We start from the raw sequence: 19,119 nt of genomic DNA, 5'->3' as shown, positions 1-19,119 counted from the left end.
CGTTGAGGACTCCGTTGTGTAGGCAAATCATCTTTCTCCTTTTTCTTCACCAAAACCCTCATGCCTTTGGTATCCTGTTCCTGCTGGGAGTCTCACAAGCAGGATAGCTAAATAGTGGATTCTACTTAGGTGTTTGACCGACAACACACTAATGCTCTTAACTCCTCAAACGTATCGTTACTGTTCTGGCTGTCGTGTGGCCTGTGGAAGGAGGGTGGATTTGAAGTCCAAACGGGTGAAGGTTTGAATCCCAGCTGTGCCACCGGCTTCCAGCCCTGCTCTGCTGCAGGACCGCAGGCAACTAACCAGGCTTCAGGCGGCCTTCATTACCTTGTGGGGCAAGAAAGATTCATTGCTTCATGGAGTAGTGGTGTTGATTGAATGAAATAACATGGAGGATACCCTGGCACCAAATAAATACTCAGAAAATGTGCCTGCCCTCCTTGAGAGGACTTAATCATGACCCAAAGGAACAGAGGAGAGTATGAGAAGGAGACTGGGAATCAAGAGGCTTACCAGGGTGTATCCTTGGTGTTCATAGGAAGGGACAGAAGGGAGGAAAAACGGAGAAAGCCGTCCCAACAAACAGCTCAGCCAACCGTACAGGGGTTTTGAAGCAGGGCATGACCCTTCAGAGTTCTCTTGATTTGGGACAGGAGGCCAGGGTTTTAAAAAATTTGAGAGAGCGAGCATGAGCAGGAGCAGGGATGGGGTGTAGAGGGTGAGCAGCAGTGGGAGAGGGAGAAGCAGGCTCCCCGCTGAGCTGACAGCAGAATGTGGGGCTCCATCCCAGGACCCTGACATCATGACCTGAGCTGAAGGCAGATGCCTAACCAACTGAGCCACCCAGGAACCCCAGGGCCAGGTCTTTATACTGAAAGTCAATCAGTCTTTGGACATGAACTGCCCTCTTGAAGGAGAGGTGACCTTGGTCAAGTTCATTTCTTTCAGTTCAGGCAACTCCTAGAAGTGGTAGGTAGCCTTGGGCTGTTACTGTTAGCACTTCCAGCAGCTAGCAAAATAAAACCTTTTTGTTTTCTTAAGATTTTGTTTGTTTGAGAGAGAGAGAGCATGAATGGAGGGAGGGGCAGAAAGAGAGGGAGAAGCAGACTCCCTACTGAGCAGGGAACACCCCCTCCCCTGCCGACATGGCTCTATCTGAGCCAAAGGCAGATGCCTAATTGACTGAGCCCCTGACATGCCCCTAAATCCTTCATTTCTGAAGGGACCCAAGAATCTACCATGTGGAGTTAGTCCGTTGGACTCCTCTGTCAAATTAAATAGGTGACTGACTCCCTAGGGATAAGGCCAGTCTTGTTGCAACACTTCCCAGGAATTTCCCGTTTCCACTTTCCAGTCGCTAAGGAGAGCCACACAACATGCTTGCCAATCTAATGGCAGCACAGTCGCACTACGAGAAGACAAGCTGCTTTTATACCCCTCCAAGGCAGTAAGCCACTCACAGGTGTCCCAGAAGGACTTGTCTGCCTCTTTCCAAAGCTTGATGTTCATTTTTCTCTTTTGCTTATGGAGATTTTGAGGGTAGGAGGGAACACTTAAGGGGAATGCAGTATTTTTGCAAGACGGTCCTTTCTCTATTTGCCTTTTCCTGGGTCTTCCCTACAAGCTGTTGGGGAATGTTTAGCAGAGTGCTGTGCCCTGGGAGCTCCTTCCACCAGCCCAAGCCCTCACAGAGAGCACTTCACACGGGTGTCTGTCAGTCTCCCTGAAACAGCACTGTGTTCTTGGGGGATTTCCGGTGCGGCTGTCTCTGACCACAGCCGAAGAGTAGGACAAGCCAGCTGAGACATAATGCAAACACAGAGAGATACTGCAGAACCCCAGGGAAATGCTTTGGAAGGAGGAGAAAAGACATTTGCTCCTTTCTAGGAACTTTTTCCTGCCCACCAAGAGCCCTGTGTGCTACTATAGTGCTTTTCCCATTCAGTTGTCTATCATTGACGTTGCGGCAAACCGGCTTCAAGATTCTCAGACAGCTCCGCAGGTCAGAGGCAAAGACCAAGTTCTTGCGAAAGGTAAGGGCTGTGAGGCGCTGTCTTTCAAAATGTGAGCCTCCGCCCACCTGCATCAGCCGGCCCTAGGCCCAGTCCTCAGGAGGCCTTATTTTGGAGGGGTTCCCAGGTTACAGGAAAGTTTGTGAACCACTGCGGTCTCCTCTCTCCTCTGCTTTTACCAATGGACTGGCCATTGGTACCCTAGCAGCTGGGTGCTCTCAAGTTTTCTCATCTGGTTTTACAGCAATGAAATTGAAATGACTGCAGTGGAACTGTGCTCATTACCTACTTCGGACTCATGATCTTGAGAACAGATACTATTTTGAAGCCAGCATTTCAAGAAATTTGAAGTTCTTTTGGGAGGACCAAGAATCAGAAGAGCACTTTATAAATTAATTGACAAGGCAGCATTGCTCCTTCTGGGAAGATGGCGGAGCAGAAGGATCCTAGGCTCTTTGGCCCACAGACATACCTAGATCACCTCCACAGCAGTAGAAATAGCCCAGAAAAAATGATCCAAAGACTGGTAGAACATTCTCCAGAAGAGGCCACATCCAAGAGGGTAGGAAGGGTGGTGACATGGTCTGGAACCAAAGAGACCTGCGGGACTATCCGTGGGAAGGAGGGACACTCTGGGCACAGAGACTCCATGCCAGGCACGAGGGACCCTCACTGGGAAGACAAGGCAGCACGGCTGACAGTGAGGCTCTTACAGGAAAACAGATATACCCAGTGTTTGTTGAAATGATCATTAATTGCCTTAAATGGTGGAAATGTAACATATGTAAACATCCACACTGTCTCCAGGTCTTTTGTACATCAAAGGATTTTTCAGGTGCTTCTGTCTGCCTACAGCAGGGTAGCGCCATAGCACTGGACTAGGAGATAAGGGATATATTAGTCACTTGTAAAACGCGTGGGCAGGGCAAGATCAGGTGTTCTATAGCTTGAGTACATGAATCATGGATGGCTTCAAGGTCTTTGGATCTTGGGAAGCCATCAGCCACATTCTGCCTGTCAGTATATCCATTTTTCCGGGGATGTAGTCTTAGATTCTCAGAAGGTCCAGAACCCCTTTAAACCCCTCCAGAGCTTAAAAATTATAGGCTGGATCATTGCAAAACCTTCTTACAGCTCCAAGGTTCTCAAGAAAACCAAGACCCTGGCTCCTTTTGGAGTCTAACCTGAACGGGTCACAGACTTCTCTTGGTTTTCGAAAGCCCCAGGCACGCGCTCTCTCCACACCACCTGCTCCTTCCCCTACAAAACAGGCCCAGTTGTGCAACATCCTTCACTTTGTACAAACAAGACTAGATTTCCCCAGACAGTATGATTTAACTTGTTTTAATGTAGTCTGCTATAAAAATGGATGAAGACTTCTGCATGGTACACTTGGCTTTACAAACGAGAACGACGAGTTAATGCTTGTGGTATGCGCGGCACATCCATTAGCATCTGCTGACTAGTCATCTAGCGTCCACAACGTGGGTTAGTACCAAAATTGTGAGTCATGGAACTTTTACTTAGCACACACACACAATCTACAGCAAACTTAAATACTAATCTCTAAGACCTAGCTGGATTACTGGATCCATTGCAGTATTGTGCTTATTTATCTTAGAAGATAGGCAACTAGCAAAAATACACATTTCTTTTGCATTTCCCCACCCCCATATTACACTGTAAAAGAAATACATTATTCAGTGCACTTCCTAAGAAATAAACTTCCTTATAGTATCTCTCTCTATATATATATCTATGCCGAAACAAAGGAATAGCACAATGCAACTTTTAAGATTACCATTTCAAGCAAGAGAGGTAATAACACTCTGGGACTGTAGCCCCTCTCCTGTTCAGGAAGTTCAGCTATTTTATCACTTTATTTGGCCGTGCATGGGAATGAAGTTTAATGCATGATTGCTTTGGGCAGCTTAAAAGATACCCCGTTCATCAATTGGTAGACACCCTGGGGCACAAGGAGCATTTCAATTTTTGATGTATTGGTCTTAATCAAACCGTAAGCCCTGGAGACACCAATTATGATTTATACATGGATTTCTATCACCAGCCGGTCCCCCATCAATTCATATTGGATTAAGAGGAAATAGACTTAAATTACAGCAGGAAGGCAGGGCTGCTGGGTAGATGTTGGCTAGGGAGAAAGTATGTGAGGACACCAAGGCCTCTCCATCACTGTGGCCACAAAGTCCTATAACCACCTTGTCTGAGCTGGGCTGCAGTCCTGTTTGGAGGGCGGGAATCGTCATTATATTCTATGGCCACTGTCAGCTGTACTAGACTACCCGCTGGAAAGGGGGGAGGTGTCTGTCCTCACAAACTCACAATGATGGCAATGACAGAAGTTTCTAGAATGAAAGAGGTTGCAATTTGGCAGTCTGTGAGCTAAACCCAGCTGCAGAAGTGTTTAACTAGCAGTTTCAAATTGTGTTTGAGTCTGTTTTGATATTTAAAAGTGAGACTGTTTCTCTGAAAATTTGGATTTCACAAAAATTTGAGGAGCTGGTAACCCTGGTCTAGCACTGTTGCATGGCAACAAGCAGCTGGCTCTTGCCTTTCAGAGGGGGCTCGGGCAGTTCCGTTAGCCACAGCTTCCCCTGCCCCAGCTGACTTATAGCACTCGATCGAGTGACCTGTTTCATTCTTTTCATATGGCCAGTTGAGTTCTGTGCTACGGGTCAGTTTGGCTCTGGTGTTTTAGGGTGCTGAAGACCTGACTTGATCTGGAACTCCTCCCACCCTGCCCCGCCCATCCCTGTGGACAAGATTCCTCCTTTGACCGACTAGGTCCCAGGCACATGGAGTTGCTCTGTTAAGTAATCTTAATGTGCATTTCTACTCGCCCTTTATGCTATATTGCAAACTTCAAAGATATAATCACACTAATATTTATGTGTTTAAGTGTGTGTATGTCAGACACATAAAAGGCTGTGTATCTATACAGATCTATGTATACTTCCATTTAGGGAAAAGTTAATTTGGTTCCACAGATACAGACACCAAGTGCTGGCAGCTCCAAGAGTTAAGTGTAACAATTTGGTAAAACCTGTATAATTCTGACATATATTACAAAGACAATGAATTTTAAGTTATTGCTCTTTGATTACATAATAAAGATTTCATTCTGTTGCAAACCTTTTTTTTTTTTATACAGAACAAGTAACCATTTCCTATTCAAGTAATAGTAATTGGAATCAGAAGTTCCTTACACAACAGTAGATGCCTGAAGACATTTTTTGAATGGAGAGGTGATTTCATTCTATTCAAGAACTGCTGCAGGACACTGCAAATGACTTAATTTTTCAGAAGTATGAGAAAAATCAGCACCCCAGCTGCTTCCTGCTCAGGAGGGATTCTCAAGGGCTCTAGAAAGCTTAGCTTGGTGGCAAGGTCACATCCACCTTTTTCCAATTCCCGTTCTACTGACGCAGCCTGGTTTCTGAACACAAAGCTTATATTAAAAACAGTAAAAGAGGATTAAAAGCAGTGTTGGTTTTTGACATTCAGGATTCACGGAGGATCTCATTTTCTGTAATTAAATGATCCACTCTGTGTTTTTGCTGCAGAATCACATTCATGTGGCAGTCTTATTTCAGGCACTTTTGAAACATGTTCATCTGGAATAAAAATCTGCACGAACCACTTCTGCATAATTCGCCGTGAGTGTTGAGTGATTCCAGTCCCCAAATAGACAGCAAATCACCAGCCGGTCCTCAGTTAGCCTTCTCCATCACAATGAGACAGTGACTGCTCAGCTTGAGACGTCTTTGAGGTGCCCTTCTAGCTTTAGTACAAAGGTGGGAGGCATAAAAATCCGAAGGACTCAGTTTCTACTTAAAAAAATACAAAAAGGCGAAAAACACTAAATGGATTCTACAGATGGTTCCAGCTACTATCAAAATAAATAACATGATCTGACTCAACGGTTGGACTCTGAGCTCTTGGACGAAATCCGGTGGAATGTCAGCCGTGGAGACTCCCGAGAGGGACTAGCTGCTGGTAGGCAGGAGTATCTCCACGTCCTTGCCATTAGCTACAACAGCCGGGGAAGAGCAGCTGACGGCTAGGTCTTCTGTGGTGGCCAAAGAGGAGGCCTGGGAATGAGTTTTGGTCAGTGGAGTGGTAGCAGATGGAGAAGGGGTGAGGCCAGGTTTTTTGGGCGGAATGGGTGGAGGGTTTCCTCTCTCAGCTCTGGGGATGGTGGGGGACTTGATCCCTGGAGACAGAGGGCTCAGCGGACTGGACACTTTCCCTGGAGTCGGGGAATGGCTGGCGTCGCCTCTTGGGCTGGCGGTGTTGGCCAGATTCCGATAGTCTGTGCCGAAGGGAGAGCTGTTGGGGGAGACAGGCTTGATCGGCCCTTGCTGGCTGGTGAATCTGGAAAGCACCTGAGTGACGGTGTTGCGGGCCAGCTGCTTGGCTGCAGAGTTATCTATGAGGGTGGGAGACAGGTCCCTGGATGGGGGGCTCTGCACACCACTGGCCTGTTGGTCCTGATCTGCTTGAGACTGAAATTTGTGCCGGGCTGCATGGAACCGCTGGTTGATCCCTACTTGGTAGGATGACTGGTAGCCAGGGCTGCTGGCTGACGACCCCAGCAGGCGCTTAGTTAGCACTGGGGAGGAGCAAGGAGAGGATGTGAGGGAGGAGGAGGCTGTGCTGCTGGGAGACAGCGAGCCCCCACTGGACGGGAGGTGACCAGGTGCTGGGCCAGGAGTCTCGATTCCCACAGGACACCCGCCATTCTCCACTGCTTTCTCTTGGGCCGACCCCAGAGACCCCACAGATCTCTCTCGTGGAGGCACTTGGTTTTCTACGCTGCTGCCTGCCCCTGGCTCCCGGGCAGTCTGCATCTCGGGCTCAAAATGGCCATTGGCTTTTGCATACGCGTAAGTAGGAGTGGCGGGACCAGGCAGCCCAGTGGCTGTCCCCTTGGCTGCGCTGTTCCCCTGGGTTCTTTCTGCCTGCAGACTTTCGGTTTGGCAGAACACAGACACCAGCACGGGAGGCTCGGTCACCGTGCCTTTAGACATGGTCACCGGCTTCTTCGCTTGCTCAGGAGGGCTGCTGTGCTGGTGAGAAGCCTCCAGATCCTGCACTATCTTCTTCAAACTCTCCATCTCTTCCTTCAGGGTTCTGGTGCGGTTCTCTTCTCGGTTCAGTTTTGCTCGCAGTTGCTCTCGCTCGATGTCGAACTCGGACAGCTGCTTCTCCACCTGGGCCTCTGTCTGCAAGCCTCGCTTCCTCTCAGCCGCCAGTTCTTCCTCCAGTTTACTCACCCGGCTCTTCTCCTTCTCCAGTTTCAGGCTCAGCTCGCCTGCCTTCTGGCCCTCCTCGGCCGCCTTGCTGGTGGCTTTCTTGCACTCGAGCACCAGCATGGATGAGAGCTGCTTGTGTCGGGAGCGCTCCTCCTCCAGCTGACTGGACAGCTTCTTCTGCTCTTTCTCAAACTTTTTCACTTGGGACTTCTCAAATTCCAACTAGAAAAGAAGGCCACCGGACAGCTTGATTAGGACAAGACAACAAAGAGCTCGGTCGCAAAACTGTTATCAGGTGGGGCGTCCCGGATGGCTCTCGTCTGACGCACGGAGGCCTCGTGGCCATGTGCTCAGCTCAAATGCTTCTGAGGCACCAGAGCGCCTGCCACGTGGGGGTATACACTAGGGTCTACTCTTGCTCTGGTGATTTAGGATGCGCTTCTAGTTCTTCTGTTGTTAGCGGTAGGAATCCGGACCATTGTTTGTGTTTTAGGTCTGCGGGGGTGGGTGGGGGTGGGTGGGGGGGTCAGAAGATCGGAACCGGTCAGGACTGATAACACAAAGCCACACACATAGGGTTTTGTGATGAATACTGAGGAAAACAAAACTATGCATCTTATTTAACTCCAGCAGAGTTGATGCGGTGTTCCATGAGTTTCAGGTATAAAATATAAGGCTCTCATCAGCCTAAGTGATGAAAATAAAACTTTTCAAGTTTTGGTCATCATTCTTTCTGGTCTTAAAAACAAACAAATAGTTGCATTTAAACTGTACTTTTGAGGTAAAAAGTAAAACAAGATGAAACCAGAGAGGGAGACAAACCATAAGAGACTCTTAACCAAATGAAATAAACTTAGGGTTGCTGGAGGGGGTTGGGGGTGGGGAACATGTGATAGGAGGAGCACTGGGTGTTGTAAGACTGATGAATCACGGACCTCTATCTCTGAAACTAATAATTATGTGTCAATTTATTTAAATAATAAATAAATAAACTGTACTTTTTACACAAATGCAGTCTATTTTAATTATTATTTCCACCCTATTTAAGGCACAGAAACTCTGAGCAAGAGAGAGAGCATTGATGGAACCCTATTAGTCAATGTTTTTCAAACTCATTAACGAGACTCAGTGGTTGAGGAAACCAGTCTCATGAGTCACGATCAAAGTTTTAAAAAAATGAATGGCAGTAAGGGTTATATATAATTTCACGGGATTTTTGTTTCAGGCACACACGTATTTGTGTATGCCTGTACGCTGGGTTGTGATGTAAAATGTATTTGTTTCTGAATTCCTAAGTGAGTTCGAAGCTAGTGTTTCCAAAGTATGTGCTACATGATGACAGTCCCACAGCGAGTGAGTTATGTAAAAAAAAAAAGACTCTATGAAAATAGATTTGCTAAACTCAGAATACCATCTTGTTCTGAAGACTCACAATGCACTTTTCTGTACTAAAAGGTCTAAGAAATTAGAAACCTATTTAACTTTGTTTAATCCAGTAATTCCCAGATTTATCTGACCACAAAGCCCTTTGTTTCTGAGTAACACTAATTTACACCCTGCAGAACAATGTTTGAGAAATGCTGCTTCTGCCACGTGGTGCTGTGAGCACCGTCACTACCTGCTGAGTCAGCCGCTCTCTCTCTTTCTCCAGCATGTAGGTGACATCATCTCCTTCAGCTGTGTCTTGCGCATGCCTCTGCCTTTCTTCCTCAAGGTCCAGGATCACCTTTAAAAGAATTAAAGAAACAAAAATTCCAAATATCAAGAAAACACACTTATAATACAACACAATTAAATACTAAGCACCTATCTAAGCACCTAAGATAGTTCCAGAGATCAATCCATCCACCCTCATCAGGGCCATCCAGGATCACATTATCTAGCAGGGTGAAAGATATGCAAGCTACGTGCCAGAAAACAGTAAGATCGATGCTTTATTGGAGATACAAAATGGCAAGTAAGCAGAGGAGGTCAACTAATGAGCTCTAGGGATTGAGAAGGTTTCCAAGAATTAATAGGTCCAGCAACCACAGGCCTTTTGCTAAGACTAGGGTTTGGGGGGAGGGGATGCAGCAAGATAGGACCACCGAGAGCTGAACGCCAAGATCTTCCTCCCCAGCTCAAATCTCTGTGCCCCACTTAGTCAGCAATATGCATTTTGTGTAGAGTTAGCGGACAGGTGGAGATTCTTGAGCTCAGCCTGCACGTAAAAAGCCTCAACACTTGGGATCCTACGTGGAGATTTTTTCAGAAGGCCTTTTAACTCATCTGTCACCCCAATCCACTTATCCTGGCACCAAAGAATTAAGCCCAATTTGAAGGCTAATACTGTCCACATTTAAAGGGACATTTCCCACATAATCCCATCTATAAATACTGCACAAGATGCTGAAAGACCAGGGCTTTCTTAGCAGCTTCTGCCCCTGCTTCCCAGATACCTTGGCCCAGACCTCTAAGGCAGAGCACTGTCCTCCCAATGACCATTTCTCAGCATTTCTCTACACTAAGAATCTTCTTATATGGAGAGAGGAAAAGTTTTTGGGACATGAAACCCAAAATGTTTTCATTCAACAAAAATGAAAACATCTTGGTGTTCTTCCTTCTGGTTTTAAAAAAAAAAAAGCCTAACTTGGGGCGTCTGATGGGCTGAGTCATTAGAGCATGGGACTCTTGATCTCGAGGTTCTGAGTTTGAGCTCCACGTTGGGTATAGAGATTACTTAATAAAATTCTAAAAAAAACAAAACTAAACTAAAAAACCCCAAACCTTAACTTTACAATTTAACTGAAAAACAATTTTGGCTAATGATGGTCAATCATCTCTCCTTTTGGATAGCCCTCTAAAATTACAGAAATGGAATGAAAAGATAAAAACCCGCAAAGACAGAAATTGTAGCACACAAGAAATGTTAGTAACATCTAAAGAGGGCAGGAGGCAGGAGGTGCGGTGGCTACTTTGGTATGGGGGAAGAAGCCGTTTTGCCCTGCAGGGCCCCAAAGAGATATGGAACCTGGAAATGGCAGGTGCTACAGGGGAGAGGTGAGATGTGGGGTAGGAAACAAGGCCACTGAATCAAAATGTCTATTTTCTAGAAGGTTATCTGTCTCCTCCACCTGATTCCCGTACATAAAATGTTAGGTATCCACTGCCCAGGAACAAGGCAAATGTTTATCCTCAGAAGAAACAGAATGCGGCAGGCTGAGGATCTGGGAATAGCAGAGAAGGAGGGTGAGGGAAGGGGGCTGTGTTGGTTTCGGGAAGGTGGTAGGGCGGAATGGGAGGCAGGCTGTAAAGTAAATCCGTATCTCTAATGACAGGAAGCAAGACAGGTGTCAAGAATGGACATGTGTGGGAATAATATACCACTTAGAAATATGGAATTTAGCTACCCAAATAAATGGTCTTTGACTACGGAGAAGAGGGAAGGGGGAGAGGTGGACGAGGGAACTCTGTTTCATAATAAGCAGGGTAAGCGTGTAATTTACCACTCAAACCACAGCACTTCTGAGAGTCAAAGGAGGTATTCTTAATGACTATGCCGAGGTGACAGACGTCACCTGGGACTCTCTTGGGCAAACTAGGACAATAAGCACCCTAATTATAAGCCTCTAGGTACTGTATGATTCGTAACAAGGTCAGGGTTTTACTTTGATATAAACACTTACAGATAGGGAGTTGGTTTAAAAATATTTAACGCTCAAAGAATCTTACATTGAAATATAGTATTAAAGAATTTTGAATTATTTTTAATTTCTTCCTCTCCTAAACACCAAGAGCCACAAATTATCCCAGTACTACAATTTTCATGGGCATGACAGCTGGTCAACCCTTCAGCTGCTTCATGGATGAAGGGGTTAAAAGGCCGAGCAAACCATGCTGTGAAGACTTTCTTAGAGGATTATGTAAAAGGCCCCCAAATTTAGGCAACTAACACGGACCTGACACATTTTAAATTGGGCATAAATGTCTTTTAGATTCCTTCATTCTAGACCAATGGTTAAACTCTGCTGGGTCTTGGACAACTCTGAGAATTCAATTACAGATAGGGGGAAAAATTCACATTCTATAAAAACGTATGGACTTTTGGCATTCTGTGTATTTTCTGGGGAATCATGGAACATCTGAGGCCCATCCACGGTTAAGAATCTCCACCCTGGCCTTTCACTTGGACCCTGGGGAGAATGAGAAAAATGATGGGCAAGATCTATGCCTGAGCAATCTGAAGGTGCATTTTAAGCAGATTCTCTAATGCAAGTCATCATAAAAGCAAGCTAAAGTTCATCAGTTTGCAACTGCTGACCCAATTTTTCAGAATAAAATGCTTCCTACTAAATGTGTTGATGTCTCCCTTGCTGGTATAAATCTAAACCAATAGTTTTAGAAAATGTAGATTCTAGCCAAGCATCTTTTACAGGCCAAATCTGAGTGGTAAATCAGGTCGGGGAATGAAATCACAAGCACTAGAAATCCAATAAGATGAGACAGAGGAAAGCACAGGTTTGCCTTCCTAACTAGGGTCTGTAAGAGGAGCCAAACAGGTGCATGTGTGCATGATGCGCGCGTGTGCGCCCATGCAGACACACACACACACACACACACACACAACCCCCCCTTACACTTTCCTAATACGATAGAAGAGCTTTAAGATAAACAATGCTCGGGACTGTTTATGGTTTTAGGAGAAGTAAAATGCAATGAATCTCAAAACTAGAGACACAGAAAAACAATCCATTGGCTTGCATGTTTATAATCAGGTAAATCCTCTCTCTCTTGTACAGGATTCCCCAAATACCTGTTAATCTTGCTATTTGTCACTTAGGGAAGCACACAGGGAACACTCTGTTCAGCTGAGAGCTTGGTCAAACCCCAGTCTGTTGACAAAGTTTAGATGCTCAAGAGCTGAAAGGACAGAGCAAGTGTTTTAGAGTGTCCTATCAGGAAGGAATGCCGTCGTAAATAACATGCCTGGCATAGTCCCTAAATTTAACATTCTGCATAACTTGCATTTTCTTCCTGAACTCTTGGCTCTAGGAGACCCCCGACTGAAGTACTGTGGGAACGGGATCGGGCGTTGCCTAGCAGGTGTCTGTGCAGGTCCACGAAACACGAGTCAGGTGGGTGAACGTACTTTGCGGTGCCTGCTCTCGGCGGCCGCCAGCTGCGACAGCATGCGCTCCTGCATGTTCTTACACTGCTTCATCACCACCTTCAGGACGGAGAGTGGGTTTGTGCAGACTGGCTGCTTGTCGCCATCATTCTTCTCCTTCAGCGTCTCGAAGTCTCTCTGTAGAGCCATTAAAGGATCACTGATGTTGTATTTCCCGTAGCGTTCTTCAATGAACGTATCTCTGTGTTGCGCCTGGGAAAGAGGGAAAAAAAATAAGCATTTTGCTTTTTAAAACTACTGTGGCCGGGGATTTGCTAGGAGTTATATGGTAAAGACGGCAGTGTGAGTATGAACGGAATCTGCCAACTACAAATCTGATTGCTGATCAAGCCATCTTAATGGAGAAGCAACACCAGAAAGGGGGCACAGTATAGTAACATCAGTGAGGACAAAGTCTTATGTAGAGCCAACTATGCATTAAACACTGTTACAAGCATTTATATTCGCATTAACTTACTTAAAAAATTTTTTAAGTTTCTTTATGTGGTTATATCTTTAGGAATATAACCTTTTTTTTCTTATTTTAAAGATTTTATTTATTTATTTGACAGAGATCACAAGTAGGCAGAGAGGCAGGCGGAGGGGGGATGGTGGGGAACCAGGCTCCCTGCCGAGCAGAGAGCCCGATGGGCTTGATACCAGGACACCAGGATCATGACCTGAACTGAAAAGCAGAAGGTGCCCCTAACTTACTTAAATTTTATAAGCCTCTAAGGTAGTGCTATCATGCTCAACTTTCAGATGATAAAACTATGATAAAGTGGTCAAGTAACAGGTGGTCAGAACCAGGATTTAAAACCAGGCAGTCAGGCTCTACGTCTTTGTCCTTAAGCACCATGCTTACTGCCTCTGCTTATGAATGCTGGTGACTGCCAGCAGGAATACCTTATCCTTTCCTTCTGTTATGGCATTTGCATTTCTAAAATATGGTAAACATGAGAATTTTACAAGTTTACATATTTAGGGATGTAACAAGGCAGTTGTATATAAGTAAAGAATGTTAAACGTGTTTTCACATTATATTTTACAACTATTTGTGATCTGAACATGCAGAACGTGACTCAGTTATTGGTGGATCAAGAAGACCAGGTCACTCACAGCCAGAGGTGCAGACAAAAATCCCTTCTACCTGCTGCCAAATTCCACCCCTTTTTTAGTCTGTTTGGGGCTACCTGCCATCTTTCTGTCCCTTTCAGGGCTCGGTGGGCTTCAGGGATGAGACAGAAGGTGAGCAGGGAATGCGGGCTGGTATCAGAGTCTGCTTTAGGGCTTGGGGCCACACTGGATGCAAGGATCAGGAAGGGAGTGGAAAGAGATTCTTTGACTTCCTTCCCTATTCTTTCAGGTCTGCTACGAAGGACTTGAAGTACTACTTTGTAAGAACATCATATATTACATGCAGGCGAACAGGGTGATAGTAACGAGTACTTTCCTACACAGACATTACAAAGGTTCCTGAGACATTTTACAATGAAAAAAAAATGAAGTGTTAATACAGCATTGAAGAAACTTTCTCAAAAACCACAGCAAAGTACTGTATGATTTACGCTTTGATATGATATCTAGTAATGAAAACTACTGTCATTTATCACTTTTTAAAAAAGTATTACATCAAAAGCTAGGTTTTCTTCTTCTTCTTCTTTTTTTTTTTTTTTTGTTGGGGGAGCTAAGTACCATCCACAAAGAGGAAGCCATTTGAAAAGAAAGGGAAATTTACAATTCAATGGCTATGCTTAAAAAACAAAGCAAAAACAAAAACAAAAAAAACCTCTCAAGACAATAAAGCAAACATGGGCTTTAACACAGAAGTATGTTTCAGTCCTGAAAACACAATGCTTCCTTCATTAGACTGTCCAAGTTCAAGACCTAGGAATCACTTAGCTTTATGCTATAAATATACATTGGTGTCAACTGGCAAAAGTTCAAAGCAAAGTTAGAAGCCCTGGGGTTTTACTTCTGGCTTAACTACAACGATTAAAAATCTTTTTAAGATTTTATTTTTTTTTAACTACACCCAACATGGGGCTGGAACTCATGACTCTGAGATCAAGAGTTGCAGTTCCTTTGACTGAGCCAGCAAGGTATCCCTAACTACAACCATTTTTTTAAAAAAAAGATTTTATTTATTTATTTGACAGACAGATATCACAGTAGGCAGAGAGGCAGGCAGAGAGTGGGATGAAGCAGGTTCCCTGCTGAGCAGAGCCCGATGCGGGGCTCCATCCCAGGACCCTGAGATCATGACCTGAGCCAACGGCAGAGGCTTTAACCCACTGAGCCACCCATGTGCCCCTCTATAACCATCTTAAAAGATGGCATTATTGGTATACTGGAATTATGAAGAACCAAATCGATTTGTTCCTTTAAGTTGCCATCTTAAAATAACCATCTTCCTGACCTTACTATAAGTGTGTGTGTACGTGCGTGTCTGTGTGTCTCTGTGTAAGCATGAGAATTAAAGAGGTAAGGATATGAAAGACAGAACCCAAGACAGACTCCTATTTTCTCAGCTCCCAATTAAAAAGAAAATCCTCAGTAAAATTTCAAAATAGTCTCTATTCCATTTTAGGATAGAGAAACACAAGACCAATTCCTGAATTGGCTATTTTTATTGTTTTTTAAAATCATGGCAGGAGTAAAACAGAAAAAGCTAGTTTTGAGTTAGACTTTTAAAAGGAATAGTGTCAGACAACAGGGACTCATCAATATTTTCCTTTCACCAAGAACATCTGTTTCTTTAAATTCAGGTATAAAAACTCGAGATTGACAATCCAGGATGTGATGAAAGAAACTGTCTGTAGCTATTTACGTCCTAAAGGCAAATCCAAATTCAGAAAAATGCTTAGACAAAGGAAGCAAGAGGAAAAAAGACTCTTCAGAAAGTTGAAATTCTACTTTTCTTACTCTCACATTGTTTTATTCATGATTACCATTCTGGTCTGGTTAGCAATGGTAAAGGAATGATTTTCGGTACTGAAATTGGTTTGGTAGGGCAGAAAGGAACACGGAAACCTGAGTATTTCTACAGCTTTCTTTTCAGAACAGCAAGGGGGGACGTGGGATGGGAGCGCAGGAGCTGGGAGTGTAAATTCATGACCTTGACACATCTGCTGAGAAGCTGTCTCTCAGGCTGGAGTATATAGTTAACTAATACTTAAAAGCATGACTTTTTAAAACCCACACTGTTATTATCCTGTATAATTAATAACCATCACTGAGTTACGAGTAATAGATGAGCTTCTCTGGTGAGGTCTCAGACTTCTCTGAGAACAGTTGTTAAGCTGTCTGTTTTCTCTTGAAGTACTTCATAGTAATTCCATAATCACTTGCATAGTAATTGCAAGTTATACAAAATTGGTGGTTTTGCACATAAATGAAAAGAATCTGTGGAATAATCTAAAAAAGGCTCCTTGTCACAAAACAATTCTTTAAAGTACATTCAAATATGGGGCCCAGATATGGGGAAAGTGAATTCAAAGTCTGCATTTACTATAACCAAACACTGAATTGGAAAATGGAAGATGGAATATGGTATTTTTCAGTCAACTTAATGCCTCAGTCGGGTGGACTGTATGGATGACAGGTTTCACAGAACAAGTAAGGACAACTAAAATAGACGTTAAGAACTGAAGAATGAAAAGAACATTGGTGGAGGTGTGGATTGGTTATCTAGTCCTATATAAGTCACTCCCAAATACAGCAGCGCAAACAGTAAACCCTTCCTTATCTCATACAGTTTCTGAGGGTCAGGAATCTGGGCGGGGTTGAACTGGGTGGTTCTGACTCTGTTTCATGAGGCTGAAGCGGAGCCCTTGCCCAGGGCTGTGGTTATCTGAAGATACAACTGGGGCTGGTGCATCCATCTCCCACCTTACGGGGATGCTGGCATAGGCTTTGGTTCCTTGCTTGTGCTGGCTTCCCACAGAGCAGGTGACATGACAGAAGGAGAGAGAGAGAGAAAGAGAGAGGGCGGGGAGAGGGTGGGAGACAGGAAGAGAGAGGGATGGGGGAGTGAGTGAGAGGGAGGGAGAGGCAGAGACAGAGACTGACACCAAGATGGGCATCCCAGTGTCTTTTATATTATAACTTAATTTCAGAAGTGACATACCATCACTTCTGATGTATTCTATTGGAGACACAGACCAACCCTGGCAAATGTGGGAGGGGCCTACACAAAGGTGTGACTATCAGTAGGTGGGGTCATTGGGGGCCATCTTGAAGGCTGGCTGCCACAAGATGAGCGACTAGATATGCTACCACTACTGTTTACATCTCAAGTCAAACTTAGAGACCAAATCCCTATTAAACACTAAAAACTGTTAAGGCTGAATTTTAATACATTAATGGTGTATGAACTATTTTGTAAGAAATTTTAAGTGATCCAAATTTGACTTCTGAAGGGAGGAATTCAGTAATACAGCTAAAATCAATCAACTTCTTGCGATTTCATTATTTTCACTTCACTGACAACGTATTTTAACTGAACAGAAATTTCTACAATGTCAGAAAACATCATGGTCTTTAATTTCAGACAACAGGAATATAACTGGCTGGTTAGACAGATTCACTGATAAAGGGTATTGCTACAGCAGACAAAACACACGAGTCATCTATTACTCACTTTTCCTGTCACAGGCTGAATGAAACACCACCACTACTGAAAGCTTAAAATAAAACTGTATAATTCTTGGGAGTCTGTCATGCTTGCTCTCCAAAATTTTCAGCTTTGCTATGACAAACTTCAAAAAGAAATATGAAACAGTAACCTCCTCTCCCCTCTCCAATGCAATTTATACTATTAGATATGTCACATATGACAATATACATAAATAGTATAATACATAAAAGCAGTGCAATATATTTCTATATATAGTATAGTATGATAAAATCCTATTATAGTAATAGTGTGTGTACCTATCCTTATGTTTTTTCCCTGTTTAAGGCCCACTTAACTGGGGGTTTACATTCAAGTACAAGTTTTATTTTTAAGACTCAGGCTGGTACCCTAACTGGATGAGGATATATCTTTGCAATCGGTTGCCAATCCTGAAGTGATACTTTTAACAATAATCAGCAATACAAACTTTGTGCCTTTAAAAATAGCTGAGTATCTTTATGACAGAGACCAGAAAGACCAGAGAACATGATTCCAGGATGGTTTTAACTAATACAGCACCAAAAGCATGTTAAAAACTATCCTTTTCACACACAAGTTGAATCTACTAATCCTCAACTAATTTATACTCTGGAGTCCCTGATGAACCGTAACTGGAAATAAAGTGACTGTTCTGGATAAAAATGCAAGAACATTACAAGTACACCCTCTGTTCTGAAAGTGCCTTTGACTTGCTCAGAGAAAACTGGATTTCAGTATTTGACAATATTGATAAGAGAGGATTTAGCCATGTTTGAATTAAACCTTTACTTTTGGAAAAGGGTACAAAATTCGACATGAAAATTTTTATGATTTAAAAAATACTTCTGGGGGTGCCTGAGTGGCTCAGTGGGTGGGCCTCTGTCTTTGGCTCAGGTCGTGATCTCAGGGTCCTGCATCTGGTTCTCTGCTCAGCAGGGAGTCTGCTTCCCCCTCTCTCTCTCTGCCTGCCTCTCTGCCTACTTGTGATCTCTCTCTGTGTCAGATAAATAAATAAAATCTTAAAAAAAATACTTCTAATATATTATTGAAAATCCAGTGCTCTTTCCCCTTAACCATAAATGCTATTTTTTTTTTCAAATCTATACATTTATTTTCTTTAATATACTTTCTAAACATTTATTTTTTTTAAATAATTTTTGGCTCTGGAGCCTACCAGAACTGGTTTGTATCTGGGCTCTACGACTTTCTATCTGTATACTCTCAGCAATTCCCTTAATTTCTCTGTACCTCAGATCCCTCATACGTAAAATGAAGGTTAATGACCCACCTACAGGTTTGTTTTACAAAATTAAATGAGTAATAAAAAATGTTTCCTATAAGTGCCTGGTACATTGTTATGTACTATAAACAGGAATTAATTTTTCAGTAACCAAGTGTAGAGGATAGGTTTTCCTTTTATTTTAGACCTTATGACTAAACCTATTCCTGGATATTTAAGAGTCTCTAAAATTGGACTGAGCCAGGAAATCTTCATTAAAAGCAAATGAAATTAATCAATCAACAGATAACTCCAAAGTAATACAAATTACTAAAAATATACTGGGAACCTGTATAACTGATAAGAAATACTGATAACAGTATTTTCTTTAGCAAATAATCCTGAACTGCTATGTGATATTTTATGTAATACCATCATTTGGTATTTATCTCCTGCATTATGATTAAACATTTCCCAGTTTTCTGTCTTTTTTTCTTCCTGCCCAGATTGTAATGAGGCAAAGGAAAAAGCACTTCTCATACATCTTTCTTCTTCCTATATCCTATATTTCCACTTAAGCCTAAGGCATTTAACGGATGTTCACTTTCCAGCTCTTTCCTGATGTTTCAGCCTCTCCTAACTCTCATCATTTTTAGTGAGGTCAATATTTCATTTTGCCATTAACAAAATCTAGGATTTATTTAATACAATCACTTAAGGTAATATTAATTTATACATTTAGCAAACTGACTTTAAAGTAGAAAGAGTTTCAAAGATTCCCTTTGGAGTCAGTTTGCAGCTGCTGC

The 19,119-nt window shown here is 43.3% G+C and overlaps 2 protein-coding genes across 4 annotated transcripts in view; one reads left to right on the top strand and one right to left on the bottom strand.

Annotated features, from left to right (window-relative positions):
• The window catches only part of ST7L (suppression of tumorigenicity 7 like), a 119,099-nt gene extending 106,638 nt beyond the window's left edge, over positions 1-12,461 (top strand). The window contains exon 15 of one of the 2 annotated variants that reach the window (XM_059137710.1): positions 12,323-12,461. In XM_059137710.1, the coding sequence (XP_058993693.1) occupies positions 12,323-12,337 (15 nt within the window). In that variant the 3' untranslated portion in view covers positions 12,338-12,461. Of the gene's footprint in view, positions 1-5,187; positions 5,957-12,322 lie in introns of those variants that run through there. The other variant, XM_059137711.1, reaches the window with a different exon arrangement.
• The window catches only part of CTTNBP2NL (CTTNBP2 N-terminal like), a 48,993-nt gene continuing 33,217 nt past the window's right edge, over positions 3,344-19,119 (bottom strand). For both annotated transcript variants that reach the window (XM_059137708.1, XM_059137707.1), the window contains 3 exons: positions 12,420-12,650; positions 8,910-9,017; positions 3,344-7,513 (listed from right to left, as the gene is read on the bottom strand). In XM_059137708.1, coding sequence (XP_058993691.1) covers positions 6,023-7,513; positions 8,910-9,017; positions 12,420-12,650 — 1,830 coding nt within the window. In that variant the 3' untranslated portion in view covers positions 3,344-6,022. The remainder of the gene's footprint in view (positions 7,514-8,909; positions 9,018-12,419; positions 12,651-19,119) is intronic.

Source organism: Mustela lutreola, chromosome 10 (genome assembly GCF_030435805.1).
Source record: "Mustela lutreola isolate mMusLut2 chromosome 10, mMusLut2.pri, whole genome shotgun sequence".
NCBI lineage: Eukaryota > Metazoa > Chordata > Mammalia > Carnivora > Mustelidae > Mustela > Mustela lutreola.
This window is presented reverse-complemented; position numbering and strand designations above follow the sequence as displayed.